The sequence below is a fragment of the Lupinus angustifolius genome, chromosome LG12, assembly GCF_001865875.1.
Source record: "Lupinus angustifolius cultivar Tanjil chromosome LG12, LupAngTanjil_v1.0, whole genome shotgun sequence".
In the NCBI taxonomy this organism is placed as follows: Eukaryota; Viridiplantae; Streptophyta; class Magnoliopsida; order Fabales; family Fabaceae; genus Lupinus; species Lupinus angustifolius.
Window position 1 is genome coordinate 13430195 of NC_032020.1, and position 26825 is coordinate 13457019.

At 33.3% G+C, this 26825-nt stretch overlaps 5 protein-coding genes and 1 long non-coding RNA gene across 11 annotated transcripts; 4 read left to right on the forward strand and 2 right to left on the reverse strand.

Moving 5' to 3' along the window:
• Positions 484-3953, forward strand: LOC109362304 (pentatricopeptide repeat-containing protein At4g39530). Its single transcript, XM_019608009.1, has one exon. It carries the CDS (start codon positions 520-522, stop codon positions 3100-3102), a length of 2583 nt encoding a protein of 860 aa, XP_019463554.1. The 5' UTR covers positions 484-519; the 3' UTR covers positions 3103-3953.
• Positions 4025-5377, reverse strand: LOC109362312. Of its 2 annotated transcripts, none has more exons than XM_019608023.1 (2): positions 4808-5377; positions 4025-4290 (listed from the first exon to the last, which is right to left on the reverse strand). In XM_019608023.1, the coding sequence occupies exons 1-2, from the start codon at positions 5053-5055 to the stop codon at positions 4092-4094; spliced, it is 447 nt and encodes a 148-aa protein (XP_019463568.1). In that variant the 5' UTR covers positions 5056-5377; the 3' UTR covers positions 4025-4091. The 2 variants fall into 2 exon arrangements, with proteins under 2 accessions (XP_019463568.1, XP_019463567.1); XM_019608022.1 differs by having other exon boundaries at positions 4025-4296; positions 4808-5213.
• On the forward strand, positions 8690-11319 carry LOC109362310 (ras-related protein Rab7-like). Of its 5 annotated transcripts, none has more exons than XM_019608018.1 (8): positions 8692-8902; positions 8961-9060; positions 9186-9212; positions 9715-9814; positions 9948-10094; positions 10536-10616; positions 10821-10966; positions 11119-11319. In XM_019608018.1, exons 2-8 carry the CDS (start codon positions 9002-9004, stop codon positions 11180-11182), a joined length of 624 nt encoding a protein of 207 aa, XP_019463563.1. In that variant the 5' UTR covers positions 8692-8902; positions 8961-9001; the 3' UTR covers positions 11183-11319. The 5 variants fall into 5 exon arrangements, with proteins under 5 accessions (XP_019463566.1, XP_019463563.1, XP_019463564.1 ...); XM_019608019.1 differs by having other exon boundaries at positions 8692-8893; positions 8954-9060; XM_019608020.1 differs by having other exon boundaries at positions 8692-9060; positions 9948-10097; positions 10539-10616.
• LOC109362309 (probable ATP synthase 24 kDa subunit, mitochondrial) lies at positions 12863-16828 on the forward strand. The gene is made up of 7 exons (XM_019608016.1): positions 12863-12985; positions 14095-14188; positions 14395-14539; positions 14790-14900; positions 15315-15461; positions 15973-16095; positions 16528-16828. The coding sequence occupies exons 1-7, from the start codon at positions 12947-12949 to the stop codon at positions 16589-16591; spliced, it is 723 nt and encodes a 240-aa protein (XP_019463561.1). The 5' UTR covers positions 12863-12946; the 3' UTR covers positions 16592-16828.
• Positions 17656-18107, reverse strand: LOC109362313. Its single transcript, XR_002109387.1, has 2 exons — positions 18048-18107; positions 17656-17964 (listed from the first exon to the last, which is right to left on the reverse strand). It is a non-coding gene; the product is annotated as an uncharacterized LOC109362313 (long non-coding RNA).
• On the forward strand, positions 22582-25516 carry LOC109362307. Its single transcript, XM_019608014.1, has 2 exons — positions 22582-22891; positions 24024-25516. The coding sequence occupies exons 1-2, from the start codon at positions 22598-22600 to the stop codon at positions 25332-25334; spliced, it is 1605 nt and encodes a 534-aa protein (XP_019463559.1). The 5' UTR covers positions 22582-22597; the 3' UTR covers positions 25335-25516.

Below are 26825 nucleotides of genomic sequence, written 5' to 3' on the forward strand. Positions count from 1 at the left end.
GCACCCATGTACTTTTATCAAAAAACATTATATACAATCAACACATTATCTATCATTCATTTGTATTATTTATATTTAAAAGTTGATAATAATTAAATATAAACAATTGATAATATAACAATAGTGTAAAAATTCTTTTATTGTCGATGAATACATCCTTTTCTCTACCAATATTTATTCAAACTTATTATTCATGGTTGAGGTATTGAAGTTGTCGAACTTACATCCTTTTAAAACATTGGCATTGAATGGACTCCCACTAAGAAACTAATTTAAGTCTTGAAAAACAAATATTACTCTTCAAAGTTCAAACCCAACGGCCTAAAAATTCAAGAGAATGTAGAATGCGATATAGTTGCAAAAAAGAATCTTGTCATCTTGTGTACTAGTAAATTGAGCCTGAACTTAATTCTAGTTGGTGTTAACATTTGTATCATCACATAAGTAGAAAATTTGTTTATATAAAATGTGTTGTCACTTTAAACTAAAACTAGACCATGCATTATTCTAAACCTTTCTATGATGCCAAGCCAACATAGACTATTACTAAGATCACAATTCAAATTCCTTCACCAAATCCAGTTGAAACAAAAATTTCACTTTTCCACCTTATCACCACATTCTCTTCAATCACATGATCCATATATAAATATTCTTCCAATCCCAAAACAATATGAAATTGGTCATGAATTGGCCAAATTACTGCAATTACCATGCCCAAAAAATCCCACCCCATATTACTATAAGAAAATCCATACCCACATTGTGGTTTTGGGTTATCAACATGATGTTTTCATTATTAATACTTTCTTGCACTCATACTCAAAACGGGGTCTTATTAGTGATGCACAGAAACTGTTTGATTATATGCCTCATAGAAACCTGGTTACTTGGTCTTCTATGGTTTCTATGTATACTAAACATGGTTACAGTGTAGAAGCACTAGTGTCATTCTGCCGGTTCAGAAGAAGTTGCGATGAGAAACCAAATGAATACATTTTAGCCAGTGTCGTTCGAGCTTGTTCGCAATTAGGTAGTCTTAGTCAAGCTCTCCAGGTGCATGGTTTTGTTCTTAAGGGTGGATTTGTTCAGGATGTTTATGTTGGTACCTCTTTGATTGATTTTTATGCCAAGCATGGTTATATGGATGAAGCAAGGTTGCTTTTTGATAGCCTAGAAGTGAAAACCACTGTTACCTGGACTACAATTATAGCAGGGTATTCAAAACAGGGAAGGAGTGAAGTTTCCTTGAAATTATTCAACCAAATGAAAGATGGTGATGTCTGTCCAGATAGATATGTAATTTCCAGTGTTTTGAGTGCTTGTTCAGCACTTGGGTTTCTCGAATGGGGGAAACAAATCCATGGCTTTGTATTAAGGAGGGGAATTGACATGGATGTTTCATTGCTCAACGGACTTGTAGATTTTTATTTGAAGTGCCGCAAAGTGAAGACAGGTCGGATATTATTCGATCGGCTGGTAGATAAAAATGTTGTTTCATGGACCACGATGATTGCTGGTTGCATGCAGAATTCATTCCACTGGGATGCCATGAACCTGATTGTTGAAATGGCTAGAATCGGGTGCAAGCCAGATGCATTTGCTTGCACTAGCATTCTCACTTCTTGTGGTTCACTTCAGGTTCTAGAAAAGGGAAGACAGGTGCATGCCTATACTATCAAAGCCAATATTGATAATGATGATTTTGTGAAAAATGGTTTGATTGACATGTATGCAAAATGTGATTCGTTGACTGATGCAAGGAAAGTCTTTGACCTTGCTGCTGCGATTAATGTAGTATCCTACAATGCAATGATAGAAGGATACTCAAGGCAAGACAAGTTGTATGAAGCATTGGATCTTTTTCGGGAAATGAGGCTAAGTTCAGTGCAACCAGTTCTATTAACGTTTATAGGCTTACTTGGGCTATCTGCTTCCTTATTTCACCTGAAACTAAGCAACCAAATCCACGGCCTAATTATTAAATATGGGGTTTCTTTAGACAATTTTGCTGGAAGTGGTCTAATAGATGTTTATTCAAAATGCTCATGTGTTGGGGATGCAAGACTTGTTTTTGAGGAGATATATGACAAAGACATTGTAGTATGGAATGCAATGTTTTCTGGATATTGCCAACAATTGGAAAATGAGGAAGCTCTCAAACTTTACAAAGATTTACAGTTGTCAAGACTAGCGCCCAATGAATTCACTTTTGCTGCTGTAATCACGGCAGCGAGTAATATAGCAAGTTTGCGACAGGGTCAACAGTTTCACAATCAGGTTATAAAAATGGGTCTTGATGATGATCCCTTTGTCACAAATGCTCTTGTGGATATGTATGCCAAGTGTGGAAGCATTAAAGAGGCTCACGAGGTATTTAGTTCTACAAATCAGAGAGACATTCCTTGTTGGAATTCCATGATTTCAACCTATGCCCAGCATGGAGAAGCAACAAAAGCTCTTGAGGTGTTTGAACACTTGATTAAGGAGGGACTAAAGCCAAATTATGTCACCTTTATAGGTGTGCTATCAGCATGTGCCCATGCTGGACTTGTTGATCTTGGATTTCATCACTTTGAATCAATGTCCCAGTTTGGAATTGAACCAAGAACAGAACATCATGCTTGCATGGTTTCTCTCTTGGGTCGAGCTGGTAGAATACTTGAAGCTAAAGAATTCATTGCAAATATGCCAATAAAACCAACAGCAGTGGTATGGAGGAGCTTGCTCAGTGCATGTAGAGTTTCAGGTCATGTTGAACTGGGAGCATATGCAGCTGAGATGGCAATTTCATGCGACCCCGCAGATAGTGGATCATATATATTACTTTCAAATATTTTTGCATCAAAAGGTATGTGGTTAAATGTGAAGAGGGTGAGAGAGAAAATGGACATAAGGGGGGTAGTGAAAGAACCAGGTTGTAGTTGGATAGAAGTGAATAATGAAGTTCACAGGTTCATTGCTAGAGACACATCCCATCGTGACACCACACTTATATCTTTAGTGTTAGATAATTTGATTTTGCATATCAAAGGGCTTGGTTCTGTGGCTAACGCGGCTGCAATTTTGCTTAATGATCGAGATGAATCAATCATACTATGATAATATCACAATTAGCCAAGCTTTTGCTTTCCTCATAAACTATGAAGTAAAAGTTTGTGACACTGCTTGCTACTTAGTTAAGGAATATTGGGCTTCAAACTGTTTTCTCCAGAAGATTCTTTTTACAAGTAAAGAATGTTAGTTTTGTGGTGCATGTAAACTTGAGCTCACTCAGTGTCAGCAAAGTATGTGACTGTCTAGTGGTTTTTCCATTGCATTGAATCATAGCAAGTTGGCAACCATATTCAGACTTTGTTGCCTCACATAACCAAAGATATGTTTTCTTGAAATTGACAAGTCAAAGGAAAAGCAACCTTCAGCCTATTTAGCAGGCCAATACTCCTCCAGATCAGAACCAGAATTTATCCATTGAACTACTTGAAACCCAATCCTGCATAGACCCTATAAAGAAATTGCTTCTTTTACAAGAAGAATGGGTTCAAATTCAAACAAAAGAAGCAAGTGGACAGTCTCTCAGAACAAGAATACTTGTCTCTGTTTCAGAAGGGCAATTGTGAGTTATTTAAAGTATCCGTTATATCGATTTTGTTTAAAAAAATAATTAATCAAGTTTCTGTATATTAAATCCTTAATTAAATTAAAGTATTTTAAATAGAGGTACACTTTTTTATGAATTTATGTGATTCCGTAGTTAGCTTTGACACTACAGGTGACAACTACAACTATTGAAATAGTTTTATTTGCTATGAATATCATCAAGAATCATATATGAAATCGACAAAAGATAAATATTGAAGGGTTGTTTGGCTATCAATGTAGTGATGAGAGATACTTTTTTGTAATATTAAAGAGAAAATCATGAAATGTTTTAAAAGCATTAAAGCTCATAACAAATTATGAAAATTCATGAAGTTCCTCTATTTTGAAAATACAATGTTGTCATTATAAGCTCATAACAACACATCTAAAGTTTTGATTAAAATGACCAAAAAACAAAAAAAAAACATTAAAAAGAAAAGAAGATTTGATCAAAGCTCTTCTTTAGATTCTCTGTCAGAGTCAGCACTCTCCTTCATGGTTTCTGTTGTCTTATGAAATGCTTCTCCAACCACTTTTGCTGCTAATTTAGCAGATCCCTCTACTGTTTCTTTGCTTCTCTCAAAACTCTTCTCAACAGCTTCTTTCATTTTTCCTTTGGTACCATCAGATCCTCCCTCTCTCCCACCCCTGAAACTGAAAAATACATAAATAACATTAAACTCCAATGTGTATTATATATGTATTATTACAACAAATGTTTCTATTGTTTAATTATGGTGAAAAAGGTGGTGTAAGACTGGTGTAAATTATTTAAGGTGCAAATATCATTTCTATATTCATATAGATCAAAATAGGGATATTATATTCCATGAGCCAATAGCCAAAGATTAATAATTTCTTTGGGAATGATCTTTTTATCCTATCTTTTATATATCTAACAAGAATAACATAGGGTGTTTCTTTGTTTTGGCAAAGTATTTTTAAATGTTTGATTTTTGCTGACGTTACTTGTTGAGAAGGTTAACCACACATCCCGAAAGATATTAATTTCTTACTTAGTTATATCAAAAAATGTATTTTTAAATGTGTGATGTCAAGTACAATGAAAAAAAAAACTTATGGTGTATACAATGTGATGTATAAACATGACATTTAAATAACAATACTCAAATTAAATGGGATATCTAAGAACCTTTAAACTTACTCCAAATTGGGTGGGGAAAACTGCATTTGTAGATCATGTATAACAGTTTTGAGTTTATCCCAGGAACTTTCTTGGGACTTCTTGAGTAGAGAAATAGTGTCCATCAGAATCTTGGGAAAACGTGGTTTTTCAGGGTGGTTTTGTTCAAAATTTTGGCTACCTTCATCAAGTGTTGCTGGATGGAATTGAAGAATGAACACAATGCAGAAAAGAAGAAACAAAAGGTTGGTTCTGCAGAATTTATCCATACTGATAATAAAGTAACAAAATATTTGAGGTAGGAAAAGAAGAATGATAGGTTATTTTGGGTTGGGTTGGCAGTTGCTACTGAAACATGTTCATGCTACGTGGCATTTGCATCTTGCATGTAGTGGATCCACGCTTGAATGTTTCAAACAGTAATAATACTAATAAATTTTCCATCGAGTAAAAAAGGGAAAGAATAAAACAGGTAAAAGATCAAATAAAATAACCAATAAGTAAAACATAGTAATACTCCACATATTTTCTTGTGACATGAGAAACATTTGTTTGGATCATTTGAGTACACTTGGTAAGAAGCACTGCGTATTATCCTTAACTTCTCTTCATCACTAAAATCTACAAGTAGCCTTTGGGGGGAAAAATCCCAAATACTAACCCTTGAACTTGTGGAATCCATGTTCAATAAACACCATCCATGTCTCATGTCCATTCTTCATCTGATTGGTAATATACATACTTCATATCACTCAAACTCAAGCATTTAAAGGCGGGGCGACATTGAATTGCACTATCAAGCAACATATAAGTGGATCTCCATGTAAAGGTCACATCCAAATGCAAGGCATATGTACTATCAATGCCACCAGCTTTTCAACACTGATAAAATTGTCTCAGCCTGGATTCTGACTTACTCACATACTTCACACTCTTCCTTATTTTGTGCATTACATCACTTGCTTCGATCAAACCCTCTTCAACTATAGGATCAACGAAATGCGCACAGCGTTTAACATGGAAGAAATCGCCATTACACAACAAACTATTAGACGAGCAAAGCCTCGCTTTCAAGGTTTGCAAACTGGCATCAGGTGGTGAAGTATTATCCAAAGTAACAGAAAAAATCTTTTTTTCTATTCCCCACTCTTCTAAACAATCAAAAACCTTATTTGATAGCTTAAGTTATGTACATGGAGGCTCCAAACGAAAAAAATTCAACAATTTGTCATTTAACTTCCAATCCTCATCAACATAGTGAGCTGTTAGAGCAATATAACCAGCTTTAGCATAAGAATTCCAACAATGTAAAGTCAAACACACTGCCACTAATTCTAGCCAATTGATTTTTCAACTTCTCTTTTTCAAGCAAGTAAGCTTTCATCACTTCAGCAGTAACAGTATCTTTAGAAACACATTGAACCTCATCAGAACACATATATTTAGTGAATCCCTAAATCCCTCCCATTCAACAAATTGTAAAGGAAGATCGTGTTGTATAATCATTGGACCTAAATGGTTTTTTCGCCTTCTTGTTAGGTGGTCGAGAATCAGCACCAACATTTGATAAGTACGATTCTATAATTTGACAATTATCTCCAACATGAGTATAATAATCACTATTACTATCACAAGCCATGCTGCAAAAATTAAATCAACAAACAATAACTCAAATTCAAATGGCACAAACAATTGCATTACAAAATGAAAACGCAGGGACACTATGCATTGATAGAAACACTCAATACAGAGATTCAACAAATCAGTAACAAGATAACAAACTATCGTTGGAAAATCATATTTGACATTGTAAATATTTATTTATTTTTTAAAAGACATGCATTTAAAAAATAAATAAAAATGACCGCAAAGATTTGAATTCATGACCTCCTCTTCAGAATTTGAAAATTACATAAATGAATGAATGTGGTTATTTTGTTAAGGAGAGATGATGATAAAATTAAAACCTGTGAGTCTCTCTTACTCGTCGAAGGTTTCCTTCAGTAGCTGCAGAAAAACAGAGCATAAATATGAAGAGAGAGAGAGAGTGTGAGGAGTGAAACTATGTTATCATTCAGTTTCGTTCATTCCCGCTAAAGGAGTAAATTTTGGAGGGAAATTTTACCTTATTCGGCCTTTGAGTTTCTTCTACCCCAATGGGCTTGAGTTTCACAAATCACAATCTTCTTATATAAATTTTTATAAAAAATTTATTTGAAACAAAAGGAATAAATTTTTTATCTCTATAAGCTCTTTTATCCAATTATACATTAAAAGTAAGGTTTCTACTTATTCAATACTAATCCTAGATTGTGTTATTTTTTAAATGTGAACTCGACTCTAAATCTAATCAATCAAATCAATTTTTGACCTTGAACTTATATATGGTTAATTATAATATATGTTCTTTTAAGATAAAACCTTCTAAATATTACTTATTATTATGAATATGTAATTTGATATATGAAATAATATATGTATATATTGATAATCATATATATGATAAAAAAGAAATAGAAAATCAATGATACTATCGACCAAAAAGAAATGTACTATCTTGTACATAATTGAATAAACACTCATAATGAATGTGTGATAACAGGACAGATTGAGTCATGTTTGTCTCTTACCCACTTCTAAATATTGATCAGTCTAACTTTTAAACTCGACTCTAGACCCGATGAAACCCGACAATATTCAAACCCGATCATTATCATACCAAATTAAATGAGTGGATAAGGTCAAGTCATACTCACCCTAATTAATTTTAGTTGGGATATGAGATTAAAAACAAGAATTACCATGCAGGTGGGTAATGTTTATCCACAAACTGTTCGGAGAAAAATATTGTAACACAAAAGACCTTCAAGTGTAATTACATAATGACCGTAAACTTGTCACCGTTCATTGTTTAGTTATGCTTACAATGGTAGAGAGGACCTCTCACACACAAAATGGCTAGTCTATCACATGTCGAAAGTTCAATAAATGAGAATCAAGAATGTGCAAGAAAAATAGCTAAATTTGATCTTCATTAATGCATTCCATCCAAATTTCCCTTCCATTCCCAATCCCCTTATTAGGGAATTATCAAAAGATCTTGTTAGTAAGCACTTTTGCAGCCCAAAGGGAAAGTATAAGCCTAAAATACATTATTCATCTATATCCAAATCTGACAATGCTTCATAAAAAATTAAAAGAAAAAAAATACATTTTTTTATTACCATGTCAATCAAATATTCATATGATAATACTAATAAGATAAGATAATAATAGTAAAGTATAAGTTGCAGTGGCAATGAGATTAAATTAGTAATAATTCAGTTTATCTAAAGGAAGAATATAACATGTATACTCTCCTTTTCTTCTCGTGATTCTAATAACAGAGAAGGTGAAATTAAATGCATGCATCAGTTCATTGAGAAGTAGTTGCAAGTTAGTTTCTCAACTGTCCAACTGTCAAACAATGAGATGCAAGCACGTATATCCAAAGTTTAATGTGTATATATACTATATATGGATTATCAATCTATTAAGTCATGGCAAAACTTGAATAGGTCAAGTAATCCATGAGCAATTATGTTATGAAAGTAATATCTATCCATTATTATTATAAAGATTCATGCATACTACATTATTTATTTATATTACTCTTGTTTTGAATAGATTAAACATAAATAATAAATGATGTAGTTATAATGTATAAAATTCGTAAATTGAGTGCATATATAATGTAGGTATACATTTTTTTTCCTTACATTATTTGGTTAAAACTTGGTGAAACCATCGAAAATATCTAATATTAGATTCAGGGTTTACATATATAGGAAATAGGTTACATCAATTTAAGGCAAAGATACATGTATACCTAGACCTAAAACCTTTTCTTCTAGGTTGAAAATATTAATGCTCAGATGTCACAAGAACGTTGGTTTTGGTTGGCGAAACTCACATGGTTCTCACTTGAATCATTGTAATGAAGAAAAAGGAGCAGAAAGGAAAAAAACAATTCCCTACATATAAGGGTATCATCAACAAAGAAGAAGAATCATGAAGTTTCTTTGATCATTGCACCCTTTGTTTTCCAAGTGTATGCTGTTAACACATGTTTCCTTCTTTTCCAATAATTTTCACATTATTTCCACCAAAGAGGAAAAAAGGTTAAAGCTGTTCTTTCTGCTTCTGTTGATCACAGCTTTTGATTGAATCTCCATAATGAATAATTCTCAGAAAATAAGAACTTTGTCTAAGGTCATTGTCCTTGGTGATAGTGGGTATGCCATATAGTTTTCTTTTATCATTTTTATCCATTCCAAATATGTCTTCCACTTTTCTTCTTCCCTTGCTTCTATGTTGTTTTACTATGAATTGTATTCCTCTTTATTCTTCTTATTTTCAGGGTGGGAAAGACATCTTTGATGAACCAGTATCCATTTAGCTTTAAGTTCAGTTTAAAAAAGTGATAGTTTGATCCTTTTCCAATGTCAGTATTTTGCTGTAGACGCATTATTAATTCCAAATCATGGGTGCTTTTGAGCTTTTAAATGTTTTTTATTATTTTATGTGTAGTCATTAAATATTGGTGTATGAGTTGGCATATTAATTAGCAGTGTAAATAAATAAAAAAATGTTTGGGCATTCAAAATAATTTATTACTTTAGTAGTTTGTATATTGGCGCAAATTGATTCATAAAATAATTAGTATGGATAAATTGTGATGTTTCCTTGGTTTTACTGAGATCAAAGTGTTCTATTTTTCATTTTATGTTGGTACTCCTTTTCTATTTATAAAAAATCACATGAAATATAGAACACAATCTATATCTTATATCTTACTTAGAACGTCTACCCAATAGTACCTTATATCAACACTATGCATGCAACTAGAAAGCAATTTAGATATTGTGGAGCATTAACTTCCAATTCAGATACGCCTATAAAAAATTTAGCCAGCAGTATAAAGCCACGATAGGTGCTGATTTTGTTACCAAGGAGCTACAGATTGATGACAAACTCATAACATTGCAGGTGAATAATATAAATTTACCTACTGTTCAGCTTTTTCTTAATATTTTCTCTTGCTTTATTTCTGAGCTGTAGACTATAAAACTTTGAACTTTATTACCTTTAATGGGTAAAAATGGGTACAATATTGTGGTAGATTTGGGATACAGCAGGGCAAGAAAGGTTTCGTAGTCTTGGGCCAGCATTTTACAGAGGAGCAGATTGCTGTGTTTTGGTTTATGATGTAAATATACACAAGACTTTTGATAAGCTAAACAATTGGCATGATGAGTTTCTTCACCAGGTATTTTTTACTTGTACATGCTCTTTTATTTTAGTACTGTTAAATATAGCAGTCATTGATAAACAGTTTTGACTAATAATTGACTAGGTTTACTTTATATGTTATTTACATGTATTGTGTTACTACAATCTTTCTAAGTGGTTTGTGACTTTTGGATACATTGTTCATTGGTTGAAGCTAAAACCAAACCACGCTAGATATGTCTTTCTTCTAATCATCACTGAAAAAAATATAGATTATATCACTGGTGTTGCTAATTTGTTAATCCACTAAGGAAGTGATGGTAATATGTGTAGTGAACATTTATAAAGATTTTTATAATGAGCTAGCTTTGGGTAGAGTTGAACTCAATTATTCTAACAACTTAGAGAGTTAGAATGAACTCATTTGAATAACTGATTCACATTGTTAAACTCATTTCATGTATGTTTTTAACCTTAGGCTGATCTGGATGGTTCTGAAACGTTTCCCTTTGTATTAATCGGCAACAAGGTTGATCTAGATGGTGGAAACAGTCGAAGGGTATAGAAATGACCCTTTAGTTTTCTTATTTTTTATTTTCACTCTTATTTCTGTTGTCATATCTTATCAACAAATTTTTTTTCTCATTTTACTAAAATTTTCTTTATTAAATCTATATTAAAAGTTAATAAAAGTGGATGTCGTTGAAAAATGGTATGCACTTATATAAACTGCCATCACTATTAGCTATGCTAGTTGTTGCAGGTTACAGAGAACAAAGCTAGGGAATGGTGTGCTTCTAGGGGAAACATACCATACTTTGAAACCTCTGCAAAAGAGGGCTACAATGTTGATGAGGCTTTTTTATGTGTTGCTAAAATTTCACTAGACAATGAACATGTCCAAGACATGTGAGACTTAACTATCTTTCATTTGTTGACCACTTCATTATTTTAATCAACATGTGTGTTTTTAACAAATGTGTGTTTAACAAACGCTGGTGCTACTCTTTTTTTGTTTGTTCTTGTTGTGTTAGCCTCTAATATTGTTCTGTTTATGGCAGTTATTTTCCAGGAATATCTGAAACTGCTTCAGAGGCAGAACAACAAAGTAGGTGTGCATGCTGAAGTTGAATGTTACAGGATTAATGTATTTTAATGGACATATTTTATGTTGTACTACTATGGTATAATTGCTTAAGGACTAAAGGTGTATCATTTAGTTGATAGATGATTAATTGATTAAGGTGGGTTCTTCTTTGTTCCTTCTTGTTGGTACATGAGAGTCCACATCGTTAAATATTTATTTGTGTTAGATGTTATAATCTCCACTTAGTAATGGACCCTCTAGTCTTAGGGAGTATCCAGATTCTTACATGAGTTTCTTCATCCTTTTAGTCATGAAATATATGTCTAATGGTTTTCTCAGTCTCAATATGTTTGAAAACCTTCTCTGTTTTCTCTGTACTTAGTCTATATATGATTATTTTTATAAATTAAATTCAGCTAAATAACATTTTATGACTTTATTGAAGTTATTTTGATTTTCTTTATTACTTTATCCACAACAAACTTTAGAGGAGGCAAACTAAAAGTCAACCGCTTATTTTATAAAAATAAATAAAATATATGATAGATGTAGTTATTCTTTATGGTACATGAGAATGTTCCTCTTGTGTAGTTTTCTTTTTATAGAAATTATATATTTTATAGCAAATCTTCTGTTAGTTCTTCTGACAGGTTACTTCGAAATTTTAGGACAAATAGACCAAACTACTAGAAATAATATCTGGATAAAAGACTATTAACCACACATACAAAAAAACATTGTTATATTTTCACATTTCACCACTATTAATCTATTACATTATTTTATCAGGTTATGCCACTGTTACATCTTGCATTTAGTTTGGTGAGTATTATTATTTTTAGTTTTATTTTGTAATTCAAAAATGAAGAAACGTAACAATAATAAGTACCAAATATACATGTCATAACATTTGACCAATTTATTCATTATATTTTCATTGGGCCACCAGATTCTCATTCATAGGCATAAGTGAGTGAGCCAGTGATAGTGCAATTTTTTTTACGGTCAGTACTAAGGTGTTACGTAATTAGGTGTCCAAAAACTGAGCCCAAATTAGATCGGGTTAGATCAGACATAAAATGGACAAATTTGGATTGGCTATAAAAGACATAATTTACGGGCCATGATTTTTTTTGATAAATGGTATATTCATACATTTTTTTATAATGAATTAATTCTTTAGGGGTATATATTTGGTATGGATAGTTTTAGGAATTGAACATTTGACATTTTGTTTATCTTAAAATTTTAGCGAGTTCTTACAGATCAATAACTTATTGGTTAGGTTTGTTATAGTTGATTCATAAAAAACACTTTGGAATATTTTATTATCCATATAATCTCTTTACAAGGCTTTTTTTAAGGAAAAATATATGTTGTAAGACCTATGTAATATTTATGAATAGTTAACATACAAATTTATATCCAATCAATTATTTATTTATATTTAAAAATGATTATATGATGAATAATGTAATTTCAATGTAAAAAATTCTTACTTTAATATATTTTTCTTTCTCTTTTTTTTATGTCTCCATCTATCACCTTTAATGTATTAAATACACGTTTGTATGAATAATAAATTAATGTTATCTCCTAAAATTTAGTTAGTAAAAATGTTACATTTCTTTTTAAATTCTAGTGGATTAATGTTGATATAATAGTGTAAATTCTAGTATAAGGCTACCTTTGTTAATACCAAAATTATATTGATTAAGATTGTAATATATTTAGGTTGTAGAGTGCAGATATATTGGAATTTACTTTTGAACAACACTGAACTTCTTCGATTCGATTTCAACATGGCACTCGCTTCTCGCCTCTTTCCCAAATCCAAATTGGTCTCTCTATTCTCTCATTTCCATACTCTTTTATTATTATTCAATTTCGTTTCGATTCCTTCTCTGCCAACACCTAGCATTTGTTTCCGAATACGATTGAATTTCATTTTTTTTATGTTCTGATTTATGAGTCTATTGCTGTAATATCGAGATTTACAAAGCTTCTGTATTTTTTATTTTTATGAATCGATTTCTGATTATTTCTCTGATTTTTAGGAATGAATTATTTGAAAAGGAGAGAATTGTGTCCAGGGTTTTCAATAGATTGGGTGGATTAAGATATCATTTATTAATTTATGTTGTGAGCACAAATTGAGGCTACCAAGGTGTTCTTTTTTCCTTGATTTTATTAATTGGGGCAGTTAAATTTTGCACTTTGGTTGAGCTAGAACTAGTCATTACATTGTGTTTGAGTTGCATATCAGTCTGTAAGTAAAAAATGGATAATATGATTGAATAATTTGCGTATACACATACAAATACTTGATTTCTCACAAATTCCACAATTGGATTGTGAAAAATGATAATTCATTAAGAAGCTATTGACGATGTAAGAATGTTTTTAGACATACATTGGTATAAATTGATCCTTCCTCTCATATATATATGTATATGTGTGTGTGAGTCTGTTCTTTCTAGACAATCGAAAAATAAAGAAATGATTGATATATTGAAGATAAGTATTTAAAATATATAAACTCAATTCATCCTATTTCACCAGATTTGGGATGTGATATGATTCTCAAGGATGAACTATCCCGTTCCAATAAGATTTTATTCTTGAACAAAAATCTGATACACTCATTGGTATTGTAGGGAGGGTCCCTATGGCGTGCATCCAGTTTGATTGAACCTATGAATTTGCCATTTATGAGTTATATATGTGTGTAATGTGTATGTGTATGTGCCACCTTATATTTTGTAGAAGTCATTATCAAAGTACCTGTAGAGTTCCCCCTGCTGGAACTGATGCTTTCATGCTTAAGCATCCTAGTTAATAATTAGTTAATGTAAGAAAACAATTATTAATAAAATTGATGGACTTTGTGATATATATGTACACCTACTGATTTCTTGGCCTTGTGCTCATTTTTATCCTCTTCTTGTAGGTCTATGGAAGTCAAGTACTTCTGCAAAAGGAGTATGCTGTTCCAGTTCGTCACTTTGCTAAAGAGTCTGCCCCTCCCGCCCTTAAGGGAGATAGTGAGTTCTCCTCGATTTTATTGCTATTTTACAGTTCCTTTACTGAGTTGATCACTGTACTTAGATGTTTCTCTGATAGTGTATCTGTGCAACTTCTATTTGCTTTATGCAAAACAGAAAATTACATATGCAGTTTCATCTTTAATAGAAATTTTGTTCTTTTTATGTCACCTTCTTACAATGTACTCTTGATTTTGTGTAAATAGCCATGCTTAAAAATATCTTTGTTGAGTTGAAGAACAAATATGAGACAGCCATTGGACTATTAAAGAATGAGAAGATCACCATTGATCCAGAGGATCCATCTGCTGTTTCTCATTATGCAAAGGTCATGAAAACAATTAGGGAAAAGTGAGATTCTGCTGTACCTTATTGTTTGCATCATATTCTTTCTGTTTAATACATTGTTTATTTCTTGTAATATTCCAATCATTTGCTGTACCTTTTTTAAGATGGTTTAATGCCTACAACTAAATTTTCGGTATAGGTTCAAATCCTATTGCTTGCAAATTATTTGCACATATATAATTATATATATAATTGATTTTTTGTTTCTAATAAGATTTTGAATGATTTGAGAATTGACTTGTGCATTTTGCAGGGCAAGTTTGTCCTCAGAGTCCCAACATATCCAAGAGTCCATCGAAACACAAACCGCGGATATTCCAGATGCTCGAACTTATCTTCTGACCCTGAAGGAAATAAGAATCAAGTGTGTGATGGTCTATTCTACTTTCTCCATTCTGTTACTAGATGAGCATATTGCTATATATTGTGCTTATTTAATTTTTAAGTTATACTAAGTTCAGTACTATTTTTGTGATATGTAATATGGTCTTTTCATTTTAATTTACCTTTTTGAGCTCATTGCTAAATGGTACTTTCACCTTAACACCTCTGGTTCAAAAATTTGCCAAGTCTTTGTTTTTTCCTGAAAACTGCAACTACTCTAAATTACTATTGGACTTTACCTGATTAGTTATCTTTACCAAAACCTTTGTGTATGGATGTGTTTTATATATACAATTTAGAGGAAAGGCATAACAATTCACACATTCCTTGCTTCAAGATGTCTTGAGTTATCTACTGTATGCATTCTTGTATTGATGTGTTCATTCTTTTACAGGAGTGGTCTTACAGATGACCTTGGTGCAGAGGCTCTGATGATAGAGGCATTGGACAAAATTGAAAAGGATTTAAAAAACCCTCTGCTGAGACATGATAAGAAAGGAATGGACCTTCTCTTGGCAGAGTTTGATAAGATTAACAAGAAGTAAGTTCACATCAATGTTCGATATGTTGAGCTAATATTTAGTGACATCTAGATTCTAGCCTTTCTAGCTTTCATCCATAATTATGTAGTTCATTTACATTGTTGTGAATTGTGAGCATGGTATTCTCTGTATAAATACTTATTTGGTGATTTTATAAATGATATTCTCTGTTTGAGCGGCATTTATTTACTATAAACCTCATGGAATTAGAAAATTCTTGCTTCTTCTGACAGTGGAGGGGAGATAGTTTTATATGATAAGTACAAGAGAGAAAAATATTGAACCTTTTGCATCAATGTTGATACTTCTTAGTAAATTGTTTAGTATAGCCTACTGGTTGCCAATTGACATGCCTCTTTGGCTGATTTTAAAAGGCCTTGTATATCAGTGGGGATTCTGACGCCTTTATTCCTATTCAGTTGAGTTGAATGAGTAGCTGGATTGTGACGATTTACCTTTTCACTTTTTGACTTCGTCTGTTCCTTTTAACACCTTTGGTGGTGCCACCAGAATTGGAATTCGGAAAGAGGATCTGCCAAAGTATGAAGAGAAGTTAGAACTTAGCATTGCCAAAGCACAACTGGAGGAGCTGAAGAAGGATGCTCTCGAGGCTATTGAAACTCAATCCAAGAGGTATTGTTCATGACACCATTTCTTACTATTGTGTATTCTGTTTTTTCTTGACACCATCCCCTTGATGATTTACACAGAACACCTTTGATAATCACATAGTAGTGGTCTTTGTTTTGGGCTAAAGTTTAACTCATAAGATAGCAGTACAGAATGATGATCCCTTGGTCTCTCCTATAATTGTTGTTTTGCTTTTGAACTTGTAATATATGAATGTGACATTGTGACCAATTGAGGGGGAAGGTTGTACCTTGAGATATTTAGGACTACTAGTTATTGCTTACAGCCACATGTGGAATACTGCTAAAGAGGATTATTCTCTTCCTCAAACCTAAATAATGATAGAACTACTACTTATTTGTGTTTATGTGCAATAGGATAGAAGTTTTTACCATTTCGAATATTCAATTTTCATTTTCATGTTCGCCATTTCAGGGAGGAATTCAAGGATGAGGGAACAGTTGATGTCAAATCTCTGGACATCAGAAACTTCATTTAAGATACCTGTTTGCTTGCGTACATTCAAAATCATTACGTTTGGATAATGGTGGAAACCTTGTTTCTTTAGTAAGTATACACCACTGATTTAGAAGTGCAACACCAATGCCAGTTTGAAAATAATTAAGTTTTCAAGGCTCTTTATATTCCCAATCACTGGTTAAAACTGGAAATTCGAGCTATCAAATTTAATAATTTTTGTGCTGTCACATTGTTTCTATGTATTTATTTTTACTGAGATCTTACGTGTGTTCTAGTTCATGATCGTTTCCATTATGTTCTTTTACATTTTAAAATAAGCGGCCTAGAATTCGTGAATAATATTATCATCTTCAAAAACCGTTTAAAATAAAGTAGTCCACAGAACGAAGGAAAAAGAAATATGTTTGGTTTCAAACATTAGTTACACTAAGGTTAACCTTTAGCAGGTTCTCAGTGTGTGCTATATTTAATCGTTCCAATTTTATGTTGCTTTCACCGACGTATATAGTGTTGGAAACATGATCCCTCTCAAAAGCAAGTGGAATTCTCTAACTATTTACGGTGGTGTTTCAATTTATTTATTGTATTCTCAGTTTAAAGTTATCACTATTTATTAAAAAATGTTTCTTTTATTTTCACTTTCAAGAGTTTGTATAAGTGCCGTAAACAAGACACTGTCCATGAGTTTGGAAATTTTGGAATTCAATTGAAAACACGAAAGTGGTGTTTTTAATCATTAATTAAAAGTGAATAAATTACAAATCAGGCATCACCTAATATTTTGCTTATGTTTGAAAATAATTATATTGTATTTAAGGAAATTACTATTGGTTTTTATACGTTTTACATAAAGATGTGAAGGATAAAGGGTTTTGTTTTTATAAAAGAACGATAATGACAGGAGCAGAAACTCCTATTACACCATTAAGGCAAAACACCCTTAAATCCCATTTTCTTGGCCAATCTGAAGCCTTCGTAAACTCCCCTAAGTCTAGCAGAACTAAAAGCCACTGTCCCTAATGACCATGAAAACATATAATAGCTAAGTATGTTCAGCAAGCACATAAATATAAAAATAAAATAAAAATGATGGTTCAAGTTAGCTTGACAAGCCAGGCATGTGGAATGGTATAGCAGCAGCCTGTGATCCCTCCACTGTCAAGAGCCAGAGGTGATCGCTGCTCTGTGAAACCAGCCTCACGCTTTGCCCTCCTGTTTAGGAGACATGATACTTGTGTCTTCACACAAGCACCATGCCTCAACTCTCAACTTGGAGTGGGCAGGCCAACATTTGCTAAGCCACTCCCACCTAGTGTGCTGTCTTCACACAAGCACCATGCCTCAACTCTCAACTTGGAGTGGGCAGGCCAACATTTGCTAAGCCACTCCCACCTAGTGTGCTGTCTTCACACAAGCACCATGCCTCAACTCTCAACTTGGAGTGGGCAGGCCAACATTTGCTAAGCCACTCCCACCTAGTGTGCCATAGCCATGTTCCATCACATTAATGCCCCCACTTGGGTTACAAGCTACAGTTACTTGGCTCGGCAGACTGACATAAATGTCTGACATTTATAAACACTAGTTTCTGCCATTAATTTGTTAATGTGGGACTAATATGGTTGAGATTGAAATGAGTTTTCTTGTTTATGCCCAACTAACTTATTGAGTAATGTAGTCTCATTATGTCTGAGCTCTTAGGATCACACCGTTGATTATAATTAGGACAGCCTGTTTGATCTCTTCAAATACATCCTCTGATTTGAGTTTTGTTTTCTGAATATCCTCACGTTCCTTTCCACCCAAATGAGGGTATATAGCTGCAGTCAAGCAAGCATACATAGTTTTCTGCTTCGTTCGACAATATTTATATTCATATAAAACAAACTAAATCCACCTGTTAGAAGTCGGGATGGTTCTGTAACCAATCCGGTGCTTTATGTGATTCAAAATAGTTAGAAGTAAGGGTACTGTGAAAGTTCCATCAGCAAACAGAGTTCAACTGCCACTGTTATAACATTTGTTCTGTTCTGTTCTAACCTTTGTCACTTTTTTCCAATACCAACTTGAGTGTTGTGGGGGCTATATAAGACCATAAGTTTCTCTAGTTCATGTAGATACCATTTATCCACCTAATCCAAAGGGAATCAGCCTTTCATGCTATATCCCAAACATACCTTTCATACTATATCCCAAACATACCTTCATTCTGCAGCTGTATTCCAAACATTATTTCTCCTAATTCCAAGCCTACCCAAGATTTTTTATCCCACAGAAAATCCTCACAAACTTTATCCATTCATTTAATAGTGGATTGTGGAAGAAGGAAAATACCTGCCTAATAAGTGTGTTAGGTTAACATCAGAACTAATGAGCTAAACTCTACCAGCATAAGATATAAATACTTAGTTGCCCAAGTTTTGATCCTAGCAGTAATTTTCTATACAAGAGATTAACAATTCACTTCCTCCAATCCAGTAGATAATATAAAGGGATTCCAAGGTATCTAAAAGGATTAGCTTCACTAAGGAAAAGTTGTCAACTGTTGCATCATTCAGCCCAGCTGTGGACATTTATGATTTAGCCACCACTACTCAGCAAGAGTAATGTGCTAAACACTCAGCAGCCAGAAAATGGTGTACCTTACATCATTCACTCTGCTATGAAAAGTTATGATTAAGCAACCACTCTTCACCAAGAGGAATGTCCAATCGAAGCCAAACAACATCTAAAGCACCCTTAGCAGCCAGAAAATGGTAAATTAGTTGAAGATCAACACATTTTCCAATTTACAATCGTAACAACTAATGAAAAGTTCTGATTCAAGAACATAATAAAAATAAGAGATAAATAACATACTCCAAAATGGATTTACAATCGTAACAGCTAATGAAAAGTTCCGATTCAAGAACATAATAAAAATAAGAGATAAATAACATACTCCAAAATGAATTAACCCAAGCAGACAACCTTATACACAAAATGAACAAATTAGTTCAAATAAATTTGTTATGATCAGGCAAGCCCAAGTTGCAGAAATAATTGAAACTGGAATTGAGAGGGGCCGCGCGAACGCAGGCCCCCACTGCCACAAATTATGACGTAGGCTCCACCACTTGGGTAGACCTTAGGGTAGCACCCCTCCTAAGTGCAATGGAGGTCACTATCCTAGACCATAGGCCTTCTTGATCACCCATTGACCCCGTCCAGGTAAGTATGTTTCTAGTTGTCACCCACTTTACTTTTATAACCCATTCTTGACACTGCTCCAATAACACTCAGCAATGTGGGACTCTGAGATCTTGGTGCTGCAAGTGCTTCCATGCAACCATTCTTGACTGTACTGAAAGGTGGGTCGAGAGGTTAGGCCATGTAAAAAATGAATCTTTTTATCTAAGAGTACTAAGTCATCTTCACATCAACAAGTTTTACTCACCAATCATTATAAAAATAATAGTGGTTATGTGAGATTGAGAAACGAGTAATTAGTGCATAATGGCCAAAATCTGAAAGTTTCAATGATGAAGAACTTGGTCCTGTTCTATAAAAAAATGGAACGATACTTGTACCATGTGGTAAAAACATCAGTTACAACAACAGAAACACTGGGGTAAGGTATTGAACATATGACTAAAATGTGGTGAAATTGCTTCAATCACAATGCTTGAAACTAATAAGGATGCAGCCGGTATAACATTTTTCCATAAGTGAACCTAGTTATTTTTTTCTTAGATCATACATAAGTTCAACAAAATATCCAGAAGCTGAAGAACCAAGAAAGTATATGATCACAACAAAGCCCATGAATTACATGGTACTTATAATCTAATTGGTTACTTTACTTATGGGTATGGAATATAGATCTTAGGAGCATTCTCACCTGCTACTTCAACATCAATTCATGTAAAAATTTGTCTAGAACCTTATGCCATGATACTACATATGTGAAAACATTTCATCCAAATATGGTCACGAGCTGAAAACGAATCTGCTATTATGATCATAACAAAACAACAAAACCCATGAATTACATGGTACTTATAATCTAATTGGTTACTTTACTTATGGGTTTGGAATGTCAATCCACATGCAATGCTTCAACCTGCACTAGTTTATTATGATTAGACAAATTTATCCTTCAACCTAAAGGGAAAAATTGCACTTGCCGCCTGACCCCGTTTGAATGAGACTCCTCTCCAGTAATGGAGATGCAAGTGATGCCAAAAACCAAAGAAAATGTGATATGCTTTTACACTTATACTCTTATGTTTATTATGATAAGACAAATTTACCCTTCAAACTAAATGGAAAAAGTGCACCTGTCTCTCCATTAATGGAGAGGAGCCTGACCCCACTAGTTTACACACTTTAAAGGAAAATCATATGCAAATTATTTGCTACTACTACGGTTAGTATGGTGAATAAATTAATATGATTACTGGAGAAACACTACATGCCCTGGATCTTCTGGTAGATCCTTAGTGACTGTCTTTAAAATCATGATAGAACATATTTTGTAATTTGAAATAAGATGTTGTTTTGTTTCCCCTTACCTGTTTATGATGATAACATTAGTAAAGTGTGAAGTTCTTATGAATCTATCTCTCTTTTTTATCATCCTTAATGATTTTCAATACAAAAAGTTGAAGTGACAAAATTATATAAAATAAATCCTATTTCCCCAGCTTAACCATGATGGTTATAAAATAATCTAAGTGGAAAGGGCCATAAAAAACCTTGAATCAAACAAAACCATTAGGTATACAAGTTAGAGTTGGAAAATAATTTATTGTGCTGCAAACAAAATAAAGAGTTAAGTGCAATTTTCCCCTTAGTTTCACGAATAGGTGGAATTAGTATAGTAAAATACTTAGAATTGATTCGAAAAGTAAAACTGTAATTAACTAAATAAAAAATTAATCTAAATTTTAATTTAACAAAATCCAAAGCTGAAAAAATGTCACAAAACTTATCAGCTCAGAAAGAGCTCCCCTCACAAGGTTTTTGCTCAGTGATGAAAATAGTTTAATATATATTTTATGATTAGTAGTATTTAAAAGTCAATTATAATAATATATAAATGATATATGATAAATTGATAATATAATTTTTTTTATAGATTATTTTCTCTAAAAACATAATGCAACTCCTAGAAAAAAACAATTTGATCCCAAAAGTAAATCATTAGAGAATGGATGTAACTCCATTTAATATACATTTTTTAAGTGTGCATTAATTTGATGAATAAGATAAGTAGTTGAGATTATTTTATTCAATTAATATATATAACACCTTTATCTAATATGGGCTATATAGAAATGATATTGTTTTATCATAAAGTCGTATTCATTTGATCTTTAAGTTTTTTTAATTATTTTATTTATTGTTTTTGACTTTCCTCTATAAATTAAACTAACATTCTATCATTTGGCATACTTTTCTTACAAACTATCAAACTATTTCCTCCAACATGTCCAAACAATTTAAGGTTTAATTCCACTGTCATTCCTATCTTATTTATAATATTATTTTATTTCTACAGACTTTTTAGTCCTCCAATATAACATTCTATTATTTTTATGGGTGGCACATTTTGTTTCCTAAAAAAAATATTACTGTCGATTAAAAAATATATATTTAAGTTAAAAATTTAGTAATTAATTATTTTTCTAACCAATCATAAATGATAATACAAGAATGACACATATTTTGGGACAAAATATATCATATCAATTTTATTATAGGCATATTTTTTATCCTAAAAATATATCAATCTATGTACTATCAACTTATAATTGCTCAAAAAATATATTTAAATTAGTTTTATAAAGAAAATTTTAATTGAAATTTCATTCACATTTTTTTATAGTATAATGTGAAAACTTCCAAATTAGAGCAAACTTTTCATGTGAAGAGAACACAACATGAAAACGCTAGAATGATGAAGTTACCTCTTAAAGTATAAGTATATTGACTATTGAGTGGTTATTCTCTCCCTGTTTTGTTTATCACTATACCAATTTTCATGTCTGTTCTATCACCGCAACCTCTACATGTTTTTCAAACAACATCCCCTTCTCTTCCAAATCTTGCTTTTCCTTCTCAACCTCAAGCCTTTCCTTTCTCACTCTCTTCTCGCCATGCCTTTTCTCATTCTCCACAATTACACCTTCATTTTCGGCCATCCGCAACCGTCTTATCCGCCGTCACGCCAGAGAATCAATCACCTGATGCTCCGGTGAGAATGGTGGCTGTCGTTGGCCATGAGGCTGTTAGCCCTCTCAAGTCACAGCCATGGGAACAAGTCATGCTTCATACTGTATGTTAAAAATCTATTGTTTCTTTATTACACTTTCACTGGTTTTTTTTTATTTAGCAGAATGTTATTTTATGTAGAATTATGTGTCCAAATCAGTTTTTAAGATAGAGTTACATTGGATTCCCGGTTATCTTACTAGGCCAAAGGTCAAAAATCCGATTCCTTGGAGAAACACTTGTTCGGAAGGACAACCACATACTCGGAAGAAGATTACTTCATTCCCTTGCCTATACCGGGAGGAGATACCCTTACTCATACCAAAAATATAATCAGATAGAGTTTTTAATTGGTGGGAATGTTAGGCTAAGTATTTCTACCTCATTAACCACTAGATGTGAGTTTCGTGTAATGAGCTGCCTTTTTTAACTTAGGTTATTGGATGATGCATGGTTTCAAACTGGTTGTGGTTACAGTCATGTTGTGATTATTGCAATTGCGGGAAAGAGCAGCTGCTTGCAAGGACAGCCATCGCTGTAATTTAAAACCTTGTGGTGGATTGATAGATGTTGTTTCAAAGCGCCTTTTGTTTTTATGGTCCAATTTTAGCATTCATTTAAAGAGAAAACTTGGATGACTACTATTGAGAAGTGTTACACGTTGAGTAGGAAAAGGTTGCTTGGGTAGTGTACTATCTATAAAATTTAGTTCCTTATCATTGGCTGATGAAGTTTATACAGATTTTTACGTCTGATAATGAATCAAATTCATTCAGGCGAAGTTAAGTTCTGCAACGGTATTGGCACAGCAAGGCTGAATGAGTAATTCAATATTGATATTTTCTAGGAGAGTAGAGTGCATACGTGGGGAGTCCATCTTAGGTGTACTAGAGTTGACACAGACTATGCTTCAAGTGGAACTAATAGTGGTGAAGGAGGAACCGAAGGATATAATGTGATCGTGATCTTATTAAAACAGCTAATTACTTTTAAATTAGTCTGCATAGCTAACATATTTGCTTAATGTATTTAAAAAATCAAAACTGTGACTGAAATATTTGGTATGTGATGTATCTTTTGCTACACCTAACACCTGTAGTATGTTTGTCAACAGAGTTTTTTTGTTATACCCAATCTGTGATTAACGTTTTTGTCGATCCAGTGCCACCATTAATAGCCCCTTTTCCTCTTATCAGGCAAAAAGATTGAAATGGGTTGATGAAGGGTATGAACTTCTTGTATTTACTGATGAATGCATTCAATCTGATGGAAAAAAGGCCATGAGACTCCAGGAAGAATTACTGAAGGCTGATATATTAGTAATTGTTGCTGTTACAAATACAGAGTCAACCAAGTGGATTAATATCAATGGCAATGATATTGAAAATGTAATATGTTTTGATTCTTCACCAGAGTTGAAGAACAAATTAGGAGGCTATGATGTTCCCACTCAAGTGAGAGGAAGTATATTTGGGAAAGTGTTGGGTAATTCTCAATTCGATAAAACTAAAGAGTCGTATGAAGTAGTCCAAACTGTTTCTGAAGCATGGAATCGACATAATTCTGATGATATAAGGTTCTGTTTACTGCTATTAATCAATGCATATATAAGGCCAGTTCCAGTGTTGAAGAACTTGAGAGCAAAGGGGTTTTCTACTCTAAACTGTATGTTAGGGAACTGTGGCCGTCAGGTGCTTAATTGTTTGTTGGATCCCAATTGTAGAAAAGCTCTTCAATGCTTGAATAAGTGCAGTCCTGTTGATCAAGTATGCAATTATCGATGTATTGCTTCGTATGAAAGTGCTTATCTAGAAGCCTTTTCACTCTGTGTTTTACAGAAAAACAACTGTCTAGAGTTGGAAGCAGAAATCCCTGATAAGCCATACGTGCCACCGATGGATAAGTTTCGGGCACAGGACCTAACTTTCGAACTGTCAGAAGATCTATTTGTTGGTTGGTTGGGGAAGTTGGAATGGAGCTGGCGTGTTGTGGCAGGGCAGAACCCAGCATATGATCAATTTCCATGCCAATACCAGCTATTCTACAGGGGAAAAGCAAAAGGGTCGTTCTGGTATGAACCAGTATTCCAGGTGAAAACATTCGAAGGCCAATTGGTCTGGAGGAGGAGAAAATATAGGGTTAAGAGAGGCAAGATACCAGGGACATTCTATTTCAGTGTATTGGATAACGGAGTTGTTTCGAATGAGTTTTGGACAATTGTGGATGTAGCTAATGATCTTAGTTGGGGCTTGTTCCACTATCATGGAGCTGCTCGAGCCGCAGGGCAGTCTTATACAGGGGCAGTACTTGTTAGTCCAGATGGAACATTCCCAAATGCCAGAGAGATGACAAAAGTAGTTGCTGCGTTAGAGAGATGTGGAATCAAAGAGTGGGAGCTATTTACTGTTGACAATTGTTCATGCATAGATGCTCCTTTGGGAATTCCAGAGGGTTCAAGTTTACATACTGTTGTCCAAATTGAAGATCCAAATTGGATATCTGTCTGATTGCTTGTGCCTGAAACTCATCAGATATTAATATTTTCTCACTTTGCTCATATCTTTGGTTGTTCTGTTATTGCTCATTGTCCTGTAAGTTACTTGTTTATTATCTCTGTCTATTACAATCGAATCATGCATATTCCAGATTTTAGTTTACTGTTGAAATGTGACTCTAAAATGCACCTCCACTCGCTTTAGTATCAAACAGATTCACTTATTGTAGTATTCCAAAAAACAATGAACACAAGTTATATCTATGTTGCTACTTCATGATAACATTTCAATAATGCTTATCACATTTCATACTAGAATCACGCTACCACAAAATTCTCAATAGACACTCTACTATCAGATATAACTTTTCTTGGAAAAAATTTATAGCATTGATATAGCCCCCCAATGAATAAAAAATGACAACTACCTTTTATACACTGCCATTTGTTTTGCTCTTCACTGTCCAGGGTTCTGAATCCTGTCCAGGACCACTATTCCTAAAAGATGTTTTAACTTTGACAGTTCATGTCATGGTCAAGATCTTCTCCTTTTGCTTGGTTTTGAGTTGTGTTTGTCTTTACCCTTCTTTAAGTCACTCTTATGCCTTCTCTTTTTCTTTTCTAGACTTGACTACATTCCTACTGGATTTCACACTAGCATGATCAGACGCGGGTATTTTTCCACCATTATTTTGTAAAACATTCCCAAAGCCAGTGTCACAAAAATGATGCCCCAAGATGAGCCTAAAATTATAGATGTATCAGACAAGAATTCAAGACCATTTAATTTAAGAGTGCATGTGGACATCCATGTAATATAATGATAAAGATAAAAAAAATGCAGCAAGAGCAAATGCTTTATAATTCAAGGGTATGTTAGTTAGGGAATATGAGATGGAAAAATGAAAGCAACTTAATTACGGGGTGTACATAGGACAAGTAAGATTGGGCTCTCACTCATCTCTAAATGTTAATTGGATCTGTTATTTTTAGATTGTTGGACAAGTCTAATTGTGTAGAGAAGAAAATGAGATGAGAGAATATAAAAAAAAAAAAAGTACGGATAGAAAGAAATAAGAGTTGTTTGGTAGGAAAGAAATATGAAAGAATTAGAAGAAGAGAAAATGTATTTTTACGAAAAGAACAATTTTACTCTTTAACTAATAATGAATATTTGATAAAGTTAAGGACATTATTGTAGATACCAAAAAACCTCTTCATTTACCATTTCTTCTCACATTTGAGAAAAAACTAAAAGTTGGTGAGTCTCACCACTTTTATTTTCTTTCTCTCTAACTCTCTCCTACCAAATGAGAGAAAAAATTTCTTTCTCCTACAATTGTCTCTTTCCTTTCTCTTTCTTTGCTAATTCTCCCCCGCCAAGAGGGTTATAATAAGTTATGCTCAACCCAAAATTTCAGTAATATAATAATTATGATTCACTATAGTCCTGAAACATCACATTTGGAGCTGCCTATCAGGAAAGTGAATCACATGCAAACCA

Bases quoted from the DNA above. Each gene is read 5' to 3' on its own strand.
- LOC109362312 (XM_019608022.1), bottom strand. From the start codon at position 5,055: ATGGATAAATTCTGCAGAACCAACCTTTTGTTTCTTCTTTTCTGCATT. The intron at 4,297-4,807 runs GTAAGTTTAAAG...TGTATTTTTCAG, and splicing joins TTTTCCCCACCCAATTTGGA to TTTCAGGGGTGGGAGAGAGG.
- LOC109362304 (XM_019608009.1), top strand. From the start codon at position 520: ATGATGCCAAGCCAACATAGACTATTACTAAGATCACAATTCAAATTC.
- LOC109362307 (XM_019608014.1), top strand. From the start codon at position 22,598: ATGTCTGTTCTATCACCGCAACCTCTACATGTTTTTCAAACAACATCC. The intron at 22,892-24,023 runs GTATGTTAAAAA...TCCTCTTATCAG, and splicing joins AACAAGTCATGCTTCATACT to GCAAAAAGATTGAAATGGGT.
- LOC109362309 (XM_019608016.1), top strand. From the start codon at position 12,947: ATGGCACTCGCTTCTCGCCTCTTTCCCAAATCCAAATTG. The intron at 14,540-14,789 runs GTGAGATTCTGC...TGCATTTTGCAG, and splicing joins ATGAAAACAATTAGGGAAAA to GGCAAGTTTGTCCTCAGAGT. The intron at 16,096-16,527 runs GTATTGTTCATG...TCGCCATTTCAG, and splicing joins ATTGAAACTCAATCCAAGAG to GGAGGAATTCAAGGATGAGG.
- LOC109362310 (XM_019608020.1), top strand. From the start codon at position 9,002: ATGAATAATTCTCAGAAAATAAGAACTTTGTCTAAGGTCATTGTCCTT. The intron at 10,098-10,538 runs TTTTTTACTTGT...TAACCTTAGGCT, and splicing joins ATGAGTTTCTTCACCAGGTA to GATCTGGATGGTTCTGAAAC. The intron at 10,967-11,118 runs GTGAGACTTAAC...TGTTTATGGCAG, and splicing joins AATGAACATGTCCAAGACAT to TTATTTTCCAGGAATATCTG.